General features: G+C 33.7%; 1 protein-coding gene across 1 annotated transcript in view; it reads right to left on the reverse strand.

The window, feature by feature from the left end:
- The window catches only part of EYS (eyes shut homolog), a 162,374-nt gene that overhangs the window by 11,178 nt on the left and 137,954 nt on the right, over positions 1-13,242 (reverse strand). The window contains 1 exon segment of the mRNA XM_034990397.1: positions 6,229-6,371. Within this exon segment, the coding sequence (XP_034846288.1) occupies positions 6,229-6,371 (143 nt within the window).

Consider the following 13,242-nt stretch of genomic DNA (forward strand, 5'->3'; position numbering starts at 1 on the left):
TATCTATGCCCCTAACATGGGAGCAGCCAATTACATAAGCCAATTAATAACAAAAGCAAAGAAACACATCAACAACAATACAGTAATAGTAGGAGACTTTAACACCCCCTCACTGAAATGGAAAGATCATCTAAGCAAAAGATCAACAAGGAAATAAAGACTTTAAATGACACACTGGGTCCAATGGACTTCACAGATATATTCAGAAGATTCCATCCCAAAGCAACAGAATACACATTCTTCTCTAGTACCCATGGAACATTCTCCAGAATGGATCACATCCTAGGTCACAAATCAGGTCTCAACCGGTACCAAAAGATTGGGATCATTCCCTGCATATTTTCAGACCACAGTGCTTTGAAACTAGAACTCAATCACAAGAAGAAAATCAGAAAGAACTCAGATACATGGAGGCTAAAGAACATGCTACTAAAGAATGAATGGCTCAACCAGGAAATTAAAGAATTAAAAAATTCATGGAAACCAATGGAAATGAAAACACAACTGTTCAAAAAAAAGAAAACACAACTGTTCAAAATCTTTGTGATACAGGAAAGGCAGTTCTAAGAGGAAAGAATATAGCAATACAAGCCTTTCTCAAGAAACAAGAAAGGTCTCAAATACACAACCTAACCGTACACGGTTTTTTTTAAGATTTTATTCATTTATTTGAGAGAGAGAGAAAATGAGAGAGAGCACATGAGATGGGGGAGGGTCAGAGGGAGAAGCAGACCCCCTGCTGAGCAGGGAGCCCGATGAGGGACTCGATCCAGGGACTCCAGGATCATGACCTGAGCCGAAGGCAGTCGCTTAACCAACTGAGCCACCCAGGCACCCCTATAACTGTACACTTAAAGAAGCTAGAGAAAAAACAGCAAATAAAGCCTAAACCCAGCAGGAGAAGAGAAATAATAAAGATCAGAGCAGAAATCAATGAACTAGAAACCAAAAGAACAGTAGAACAGATCAACGAACCTAGGAGCTGGTTCTTTCAAAGAATTAGTAAGATTGATAAACCCCTGGCCAGACTTATCAAAAAGAAAAGAGAAAGGACCCAAATAAATAAAACCATGAATGAAAGAGGAGAGATCACAACCAACACCAAAGAAATACAATTATAAGAACATATTATGAGCAACTATATGCCAGTAAATTAGATAATCTGGAAGAAATGGATGCAATCCTGGAAAAGTATAGACTACCAAAACTGAACCAGGAAGAAATACAAAACCTGAACAAACCTATAACCACTAAGGAAATTGAACCAAAAATCTCCCAACAAACAAAAGCCCAGGGCCAGATGGCTTCCCAGGGGAATTCTACGAAACATTTCAAGAATAATTAATACCTATTCTACTGAAACTGTTCCAAAAAATGGAAATGGAAGGAAAACTTCCAAACTCATTTTATGAGGCCAGCATTACCTTGATCTTCAAACCAACAAAGACCCCATCAAAAAGGAGAACTACAGACCAAAATCCCCGATAAACATGGATGCAAAAATTCTCACCAAAATACTAGCCAGTAGGATCCAACAGTACATTAAAAGGATTATTCACCACGACCAAGTGGGATTCATCCCTGGGCTGCAAGGTGGGTTCAACATCTGCAAATCAATCAATTTGACACAATACATTAACAAAAGAAAGAACAAGAATCATATGATCCTCTCAATAGATGCAGAAAAAGCATTTGACAAAGTACAGCATCCTTTCTTGATTAAAACTCTTCAAAGTGTAGGGATAGAGGGTATATACCTCAATATCATAAAAGCCACCTATGAAATATCCACAGTAAATATCATCCTCAATGGGGAAAAACTGAAACCTTTTCCCCTAAGGTCACGAACATGGCAGGGGTGTCCACTATCACCACTGCTATTTAACATAGTACTAGAAATCCTAACCTCAGCAATCAGACAACAAAAAGAAATAAAAGACATCAGGATAGGCAAAGAAGAAGTGAAACTCTCACTCTTCGGAGATGATATGATACTTTATGTGGAAAACCCAAAAGACTCCACCCCAAAACTGCTAGAACTCATACAGGAATTCAGTAAAGTGGCAGGTTATAAAATCAATGCCTAGAAGTCAGTGGCATTCCTATACACCAACAAGACAGAAGAAAGAGATATTAAGGAGTTTATCTCATTTACAACTGCACCAAAACCATAAGATACCTAGGAATAAATCTAACCAAAGAAGCAAAGATAGTGTACTCAGAAAATTACAGAATACTCATGAAAGAAATTGAGGAAGACACAAAGAAATGGAAAAACGTTCCATGCTCATGGATTGGAAGAACAAATATTGTGAAAATGTCAATGCTACCTAGAGCAATCTACTCATTTAATGCAATCCTTATCAAAATACCATCCACTTTTTTCAAAGAAATGGAATAATAACCCTAAAATTTGTATGGAACCACAAAAGACCCCGAATAGCCAGAGGAATGTTGAAAAAGAAAAGCAAAGCTGGTGGCATCACAATTCCCGACTTCAAGTTCTATTACAAAGCTGTAATCATCAAGACAGTATGGTACTGTCACAAAAACAGACACATAGATCAATGGAACAGAATGGAGAGTCCAGAAATGGACCCTCAACTCTCTGGTCAACTAATCTTTATGTCCAATGGAAAAAAGACAGTCTCTTCAAGAAATGTTGTTGGGAAAATTGGACAGCCACATGCAGAAGAAGGAAACTGGACCATTTCCTTACACCACACACAAAAACATACTCAAAATGGATGAAAGACCTAAATGTGAGACAGGAATTCATCAAAATCCTTGACGAGAACACAAGCAGCAACCTCTTCGACCTCAGCCACAAAAACTTCTTCCTAGACAAATAGCCAAATGCAAGGGAAGCAAGGGCAAATTTGGGACTTCATCAAGATAAAATGCTTTTGCACAGCAAAGGAAACAGTCATCAAAACGAAAAGACAACTGACAGAATGGGAGAAGATATTTGCAAATGACATATCAGATAGGGCTAGTATCCAAAATCTATAAAGAACTCATCAAACTCAACACCCAAAGAACAAATAATCCAATCAAGAAATGGTCAGAAGACATGAACAGACATTTCTGTAAAGAAGACATACAAATCGCCAATGGACACATGAAAAACTGTTTAACATCACTCAGCATCAAGGAAATATAAATCAAAACTTCAATGAGATACCACCTCACACCAGTCAGAATGGCTAAAATTAACAAGTCAGGAAATGTCAATGTTGGCGGTGATGTGGAGAAAGGGGAACCCTCCTACACTGTTGGTGGGAATGCAAGCTGGTGCAGCCACTCAGGAAAACAGTATGGAGGTTCCTCAAAAAGTTGAAAATAGAGCTACCCTACGACCCAGCAATTGCACTACTGGGTATTTAACCCAATGATACAAATGCAATGATCCAAAGTGGTACGTGCACTCCAATGTTGATAGCAGCAATGTCCACAATAGCCAAACTATGGAAAGAGCCAAGATGTCCATATATATATATCTCTTCTTTATCCATTCATCTGTGTATACACACACACACACACACACAAACACACACTGGAATATTATGGAGCCATCAAAAATCCCGAATCTTGCCACTTGCAACAATGTGGATGGAACTAGAGGATATTATGTTAAGTGAAATAAGTCAATCAGAGAAAGACAAGTATCATATGATTGCACTGATATGAGGAATTTGAGAAACAAGACAGAGGATCATAGGGCAAGGGAGGAAAAAAGGAAACAAGATGAAACCAGAGAGGGAGACAAACCATAAGAGAGTCTTAATCTCAGGAAACAAACTGAGGGTTGCTGGAGTGGTGGGGGGTGGGATGGATGGGTTGGATGGGTGATGGACGTTGGGGAGGGTATGTGCTATGGTGAGCACTGTGAATTATGTAAGATTGATGAATCACATACCTGTACCTCTAAAACAAATAATACAATATATGTTTAAAAAAAAAAAAAGAAGAGAGTAGGAAGTAAAAAATGAAAGGGGGGGAGTGGGAGATGAACCATGAGAGACTATGGACTCTGAGAAACAAACTGAGGGTTTTAGAGGGGAGGGGGGTGAGGGGATGGGTTGGCCCAGTGATGGGTATTAAGGAGGGCACATATTGCATGGAGTACTGCATGTTATACACAAACAATGAATCATGGAACACTACATCTAAATCTAATGATGTAATGTATGGGGATTAACATAACAACAAAAAAATTAAAAAAAAACTAATGATGTAAAGTATGGTGAGTAACGTAACATAATAAAATAAAATTAAAAAAATAAAATAAAGAACTATTCTATCATTGTTTCCTTAGATTGTTTATTACAAAAATATCAAATTGAAATATTTGACATTTTAATAATGGATATCATTTAAAAGGTTTTTAATCTTGTGAATTCTTATTGATTCTACTACATTTATGTATTGAAATGTTTTACTGATGATACTATAAATCAAAAGGACTTAACATGATGGTGTAAATTGCAATTTCCAAATCTTTCATTAACATCAAGACTTTATACTGACATAAATTGAATTAACAAATTATTATTGGATACCTGCACAACTTTTGAGTAAGGAATATATACAAATATTATTCTCTAAATATAATTTTAAATTATCCCTTTTCCTTACAGAATGAAAACCAGGACATGCAAATATTAAGTGATGTATATTTATGTTTATATGTCTATATTTATGTTTATTTTGCCTAACATAAAAGTTGTCAAAGTGATATAAAATGTGTGACAATGAAAAAAAAAATAACTAACAGTTATTGGATTGCTATCTTTGTGTTTTTTCTTGAGTCTAAAAAAACAAATATTAGTTACTTTATTTAAAGTTGGTAATTATTTTAAAAGAATACAGAGAAATTGAAAGATGTATACAAGATAACTATGATTTGCTTGCTTGTTTCCTAAGAGAAGGTATGCATTTACTTAATTAGTAAATTTAACATAATATGTAATGCTCTTTTATATGCTGATAAAATTAAATATATCTTAAAGATAAAAACTTTAATCATCTATGTGCATAGTCATGCATCTTTGAATGGCTAAATACATACGTGTAAAACTATATTAAGCTTAATCCCAATGTTTGTGAATTTTAAAAATATGTATCTAGTTGAGGGCTTAAGTGAAATTAAAAGTTCTGAGAAATTTGAAGTCTATTTGCCTGTTTTTGTAATGCTGTCCAGCTGGTTCTTTTTTTTCAAAAATTTTATTTATTTATTTGTCAGAGAGAGAGAGAGAGAAAGAGGGCACAAGCAGGGGGAGCTGTAGGCAGAGCAGGCAGACAGCAAAGCGAGAAGCACACTCCCCGCTGAGCAAGGAGCCTGATGTGGGACTTGATCCCAGGACCCTGGGGTCATGACCTGAGCCAGAAGTAGATGCTTAATTGACTGGGCCACCCAAACATCCCTCCAGCTGGTTCTTTTTGAAGTAAATAGTGACTTGTATTATTTTTTATAATGTTAGCTCAGTGTTAATGGATTCATTCATAATGAAAAGGTTTTACTGAAAATTTTATATGAAATATATACCAAACATAAAGTTAGAATATGGTTTTTGTTTCTATAAAATAGCCAAATTAAGGTTTGTCCAGACAAGAGAGTTTACAAATATTCTGTTAATTCTCTAAACTTTTTGGAAAATTCCTCAATCTCTTTGATAAGAAGTTCCTTATTTGTTTAAAATTAAGATTCTAAAATTTTTCTTATTGTTATTTGTTTGATAATATTACCTAATTTGTATAAGATAGACATGAGATGGGGAAAATGAGGGCCATTCTTTGTATTCTTGCCTTAGGCCCCATAATTGTAATGTGGTAAAATTGTCCAGAGATTAGATATCTCCTAGAAATGTATGTATATTCCAAAAGGCAATGGGAATGCTTTATGATCTTTAAACAAAAGGGTGACATAATCACAACTGTGTTCAAGAGGCTTTACTTGGTCAACAAACTGTAACATGAATAGAGCACAAAAAGACTAGAGATAAAATGAAATAATTTTTTATTACCTGTCTTTTTATAAATATAAAGCATAAAAAAATGAAAGATTTCCAAGTAGATTGTTGAGAATTTGTTTCTGAGGTTATATATCAGCTACACACACATATTGAAACTGAATGTGTAACTTTAACAATTTTAGCTTTTTTTTTCAAATCAGAAAATTATGAGTTAAAGAGACAAATCAGGAACTACTACATAAATGTACCTTACCTTTATTGTTCCTTCACATAGGAACCAACGTACATAATCAAGGTCTTCAGATGTGTTCACATAGACTGCCTCTTCAGTATAGTTTGCAGAGAGAAAGAAGTAGGCATCAATAATAGCCACTTCACAATTTCCATCTTCAGATCCTTTCAAAAGACTGAAAATTAAATAATCTTTCACAAACTTAAATTTACATGAAATTATCAAAGACAGTCGTCAAATTACTTGGTAATATCAATTTGACAATGTCTATCACAAAATAAGCTTCTATATGTATAGAATCCCAAATCTGATAAAGACAAAGTAGAATAAGGCCCAACTTTCGCATTTTATAAATGAACTGAGAAATAGAGCATCAAAACAAGACACATATTCCAGGCCAGTGTATTTTTTTAAATAATTAAATGTCAAATAAATTTCCAATTAATGATTATAAAGATGATTTCATAGATAAAAATATAATAAATTTTGTATTAAAAGCACTTTTATTCTTTATATACTATAGCTGCAAAAGCAATTATTTCAAAAGTTATTTGGAAAACATCCTTAAAATCTTTATAATAGAAAAATCATTAGCACCCCATCCTAGCACTCTGATAAAAAAGAAGGGAGTGTATTTATATGGGGGTGGGAAGGTGTCAGTATAGATATAGATATGCATACATGTACATATATAATTTAGCTATTTTGCACTCTGTTAGACATAATATCTGTAATACAATAAAAAATGACATTGCAAGAAAGCTAAAGAATGTGACCTATATTCAAGAGGAAAGAGTAAAGGGGCGCCTGGGTGGCTCAGTTGGTTAAGCGACTGCCTTCGGCTCAGGTCATGATCCTGGAGTCCCGGGATCGAGTCCCGCATCAGGCTTCCTACTCAACGGGGAGTTTGCTTCTCCCTCTGACCCTCCTCCCTCTCATGCTCTCTGTATCTCATTCTCTCTCTCTCAAATAAATAAATAAAAACCTTAGAAAAAAAAAAAGAGTAAAAACATGACCCAGACTTAGAACTATATAAAGATTGTAAAATATCTATGATAAATATGTTGAAGTATCTATAGAAAACGGTTAATATAATTGGTAAACAGGGAATTAGGGAATGAGAGTTTTGGAAATGAAATGTAAACAAACAAAGAAAGAAAGATATCCCAGAATTGTGGAGAGAAAGGAACTAATGCTGAACCTAGAACCTGTGATTTTTATTAATGGTGTAATTCTCAGGTAGTGAAACAACATAGGAGACTGGATACAGTTTCTTTTAAACATAACTAAACCTCCTAGTAAAGTGACCAATAAAATTTGTTAGGTAGATAATATTCATCCACAGAATCCTAGCAAATAGTCCTGTTTTAGAATTGCTTATGGTTAACAAACCTAAAATCTAGTGTTTGTGAGGCACGACTTCCCAGAAAATATTATTTTCTTACAATAACACAACTTACAACTGAATTGTAAAGTAGAGATGGTTCACAAGCTGAAATCTTCCTGCTGTGTGCAAATCTATTTAGATATCTTATATGTAACTCTAGAAAAAAAAAGGAAGAAGCTAGGAAGCCTTGAGGAATGTTCCAGACCTTTCAACCTTACCAGTGTAATTTAACTGCTAGTAATTTTAAGATTATAAAAATTATTACTAGTTTAGTAATAAAATAATCAGTGGGTGAGATTATCAGCAGATCAGCCACAAGAGAAGAAAATATCTGTAAATTTAATGATGCCAATAAGAATCATATCTTCAATGTGCTGAGATAAAATAACTCAAACATGGCTAACCTAGCCTATATTATCAATTGATAAATGCTCCTTTCTATTTTCTGAAGGAGTTTAAATAGAATTCAATGAACTCTTTATTGAATATTTGGGAGAACTTTGATAAAGACAATATATTTCCAGTGGTTTTCTTTGTGGAAATATATTTTAAAACTAATTATTTTAGAGCTTATAGGACTATTCTGATTTTATCTATATTATTGAATCAGTTTGTCAACTAGTATTTTTCTATGAATTTGTCCATTTCATCTAAGTTGTCCAATTTATAGGCACCGAGTTCTCTATAATGTTGTATCTGATTAAATATTTGGACCTAACTGAGATATCATCCCTTCTTCCTCCCAAAGCCTCAAAAAGGAGGTAATGATAAAATAAAACAAAAGTGTTAACTCACAAAGAGAATGAGAAGGAGGCAACAGTGAGCAAATATTTTCTGAGCAAATATTTTCAATAAATTTCAAGAAGCTGAAAAGATGGTGGAAATGTAGTAACAAAATTATCAGAATGGCAATAATCAAAAGACAAAAGTGTAATTAGAGGACATACTTATAAAAAAACAAATTCATGTACTTGGCAGATATCTTAAGATACTCAGGACTTAAACGTGTCTGAGAATGTAGTACTGGGTTCTGGCAACAGGGAAAGTAGTTGACATAGCTTTTCTTTCAAATCACAAATCCAGGTAATTATTCTGACCCACCACTCATCTCCCTGCTGGCCCACAAACAAATAATTTTCAAGGTGTATTCTCAGGAGAAAGAGGATCTTAGAGTCTCCTGCCTCAAGGATACCAAGCTCATTGGAATTCTGCCATTGAATGGCCAGCTGTCAACTTGCAATCCTCCAATAGAGCTGCCATTTATCAAAACCCATGTTCACATGGTAAGCTTCCAATAAGTATTGTTAGGTCATCACCATTAAATATGATTATCCAACATTTGGCAGAAAGATTCCAAATAAGAAAAAATAAACCATCATTAAAAATACTTACAGAAACAGAGACACTGAATGGAAGAAAAAAATTTAAAACTAATCAAAACTGTAATAATCTTAGAGTTACAAGAAAATTTGTTTTATCTATATAAAAGAACAGAATGTCATGGAAATGTACAATTTAGACAAGAGTAAAAATGTCTAGAAAAGTAAAAAAAATAAAAAATTCAACACTAATTTTCATATATTTAATTGGGGGAATAGAGTAGAAAATAGGGCAAAATAAAAATAAACGGAAAACATAAGAATTATGAGAAAATGGGATCAATTTAGGAGAGGCAATATCAAATTTTTGGGCTTAGAGGCACAGAAATAGGAACAGAAAAGACGGATTATTAGTGAAATAATACAGAGATTACCCCAAAATTGAAAGGCACATGCTTCCATATAAAAGGGTTTATCAAGTGCTTACACATGAACAAGAATACAGTCATGGGAATGTAAATTGGTGCAGCCACTATGGAAATCAGTATGGAGGTTCCTCAAAAAAAATTAAAAATAGAACTCTTATATGGTCCCACAACTCCACTTCTTAGTATTTATCTCATGTTAACAAAAATACTAATTCAAAAAGATATATGCATCCCCATGTTCACTGCAGAATTATTTACAATAGCTAAGGCATGAACAATCTAATTGTCCATCAGTGGGTGAATAGCACATGCACATGTGCACACACACACACACACAGAAATATTATTTGGTCCTAAAAAAAGAAGAAAATCTTGCCGTTTGCAACAACATAGATGGAACTTAAGGGCATTATGCTAAGTGAAATAAGTCAGACAGAGAAAGATAAATACAGTATATTTCAATTATATGTAGAATGTAAAAGGGAAGAAAAAACAGAAATGCATAGATACAGAGAACAGATTTGTGGTTGCCAGAAGTGGGAGTGGCGGATAGGAGAAACACATGATGGTGATCAAAAAGTACAAACTTCCAGTTATAAAATAAATAAGTCCTGGGATGGGATCAATGTACAGCATGGTGACTATAGCTAACAATAACTGTATTGTATATTTGAAAGTTGCTAAGAGAGTAAATCTTGAAAGTTCTTATCACAAGAAAAGAAATGTAACCATGTGTGGTATGGATATTAACTAGAATTATTATGGTGACTGTTTTGCAATACATACAAATATAGAATCCTTATGTTATACATTTGAAACTAACATAATGTTATATGGCAATTATTAACTCAATTTTAAAAATTTATGATCTAAAACATAAATCCCAACATAGTGGAATTTTAGAACACTGGAGTAAAGAACATAGAAAAAGCCTTCCAGGGAGATAACCACAAGTTGAGTATAAAAAATCAAAAGGTGACTTGTTACATACACAATTCCACATTACTGCATGCCTTCCTTTCTTTTTGCTGTATTATATATCTCATGGATTGCCATATCAGTACAAGGAGCATTGCATAATCATTTTTACATTTGTGTTCATTCTTTTGCTCAAATAACCAATGATGCCAATTATAATCTTGTACATATATTACTTAGCATGTGGATGGAAGCATGTGTGATGGGAAAGCTAAGTCAAACAGTATACACATTTATAATATTGATGGATATTGTGAAATGGCTTGCTCAGATTTTATAATGATTTTACATTTCATGAGCAATGTATAAAATCTCTCAAATTTTTGCCATATTTATGAAAGATTATATATTTATGTTTTTAAAATCTGCTTTGTTCTCATTATGAGTAAAGCTGAACACTTTCTCGTATATTTAGGAATACTTTTTATGCCTTCTGAACAGTTTTTGTTTGTTTGTTTTGCTGTTTGACTGCTTCCATGATGTCGTCCACAGACACTTTTTCTTGTCATGTAGTCGAATGACTAGTCTTTTCTTTCTGGCAACTAAATTTTGGTTGGTAGCTGAAAAAAGGTCTTCCCCATCCAAATTTATAAAGTAATTCTCCAAAATTTTTCTGATATATTTATCATTTAAATTTTTATTTTAAAAACTTATTGATATGAATTTAACTCAGAGTATTCTGTTAAGATACAAATCAGACTTTTTTTTTTTTTTCCAGATGACGATCCAGTTGTTCAAGCTCAATTACTGAGCAATTCCTATTTACCCTAATGACTGAGATGGAAATTCTATTAGATGTTAAATTTTCTGTATGACTTGATTTTATTTTTGGACGTTGTATTTGCACAGTTTTGACTATCAGTGCAACAGTACCATGCTCTTCATTATTGAAGGTATATAATATGCTTTATTATTTGGCAGAACTAAATCTCTGCCCTACGACCCACATAATGCACTTTTACAGAGTCTAGCTGGCTTTATTTATTTAGTTTTCCAAGTGGACTTTAATAAATAAAACAAATATAAAAGCATTGGTGTTATTATACTGAAATCTTCATAAATATATAAAAGAATATGGAGATCTGAAATCTTTAATACATTAGGTCTCCTTTCCAATAGCATGGTATATCTGTAGAATTTTTTTTTCCAGATTTGTGTGTTTGTAACTATACTATAGCAATATTTAAAGTTTTCTCAATGTAGAACTCATGTAACATTTTTGTTAATTTTAGTCCTGGGTATTTTAATATTTTCACTGCTGTTTTTTTTTTTTCCATTAAATCCTTTAATTGGCTCTTCTCTGTATATGAAAGCCACTTATTTTTATTTATTTATTTATTTTTTTTAAAGATTTTATTTATTTATTTGAGAGAGAGAGAATGAGAGACAGCACGAGAGGGAAGAGGGCAGAGGGAGAAGCAGACCCCCTGCTGAGCAGGGAGCCCAATATGGGACTCGATCCCGGGACTCCAGGATCATGACCTGAGCCGAAGGCAGTCGCTTAACCAACTGAGCCACCCAGGCGCCCCAAAAGCCACTTATTTTTATTTAATAGTTAACAAAATCCCGTTACTGTAAACATTTTTTATAGGTAATGTAAGTGAAACGTACTAAAATACATTTGGTTTTTAAAACTCAGATTTGTTTTTTAAATCTTGAAGTAAGGCCTGAAAATCTTCTTTTTTTTTTTTCTTTTAAGATTTTATTTATTTATTTGAGAGAGAGAGCACAAAGGGAGAGCGAGAGGGAGAAGTAGATTTCCCACTAAGTAAAGAGCCCAATGTGGGGCTCGATTCCAGGACTCTGAGATCATGACCTGAGCTAAAGGCAGATGAGCCACCCCCGCACGCCAAGGCCAGAAAATCTTAAATGGATATAGAAATAACAGCAGGTATTTAACAAAAGACTTGAAAGAGGAGCAGTATAATAAGAAAAAGTACTCTTGATCAAGATTGCTTTGGAGATACAGGAATTTCCAATCTCCAATTAATCATTATAAAATTATAAAAGTCATTTAAATGAATAGATTATAATTAATATCTTACAATATCTTTTACCACAAATAAGATCTACTACTTCATGGGGCGCCTGGGTGGCTCAGTTGGTTAAGCGACTGCCTTCGGCTCAGGTCATGATCCTGGAGTCCCTGGATCGAGTCCCGCATCAGGCTCCCTGCTCGGCAGGGAGTCTGCTTCTCCCTCTGACCCTCCTCCCTCTCATGCTCTCTGTCTCTCATTCTCTCTCTCGCAAATAAATAAATAAAATCTTAAAAAAAAAAAAAATAAAAAAAAAAAGATCTACTACTTCATAAAGAAAAAAAGAGAATTTAAAGTACATATTGGTTTGCAATATCAATTCAGAAGCACAGAACTCTTTCATTTAGAAAAAAAAAAACTTCACTAACACATATTAAATGTTGTAAATGTGTGTTTCAAATTCAGTTAACGAAGTTGTAATGATCACAAGCTTTAAAAAAAAGAAAGGAATTCAGAGAACTTATGTCTTTATTTTTGCTATGATTTCATCTTTTCTTAACTAGATTCATATTATCTTATTTCACTTCACAACTCATTATCCACTCTGTCAGTATCTCCTTTTCTCAAACCTAATAATACATATAATGAACATAGATGATGACATTGAAAAGAAACGGTGCATGTCAGCTCTTTCTCAAGTTGTGCACTGTAGACCAATTGTCCTTGAAGGGGCTTCTTCTACTTAATTATCATCCCTTCTTTGTAGAGCAATCATATTGGCAAGAATTGATTGGGCGTGTAAGACACTTCACTTAGTTGGTAGAAAAATCTCTTAATTAAAAATAATTTTACTACTGGCAAAATTAATGCACCCCATGCAAATTTACCAGCTTGATTTTAATGTTCCTCTTCAATTATATTTTAAGAGAAAAAAAGGAAATGAGATC

This window comes from Mirounga leonina, unplaced genomic scaffold (assembly GCF_011800145.1).
Source record: "Mirounga leonina isolate KUSES-001 unplaced genomic scaffold, KU_Mleo_1.0 Mir_53, whole genome shotgun sequence".
Lineage (NCBI taxonomy): Eukaryota > Metazoa > Chordata > Mammalia > Carnivora > Phocidae > Mirounga > Mirounga leonina.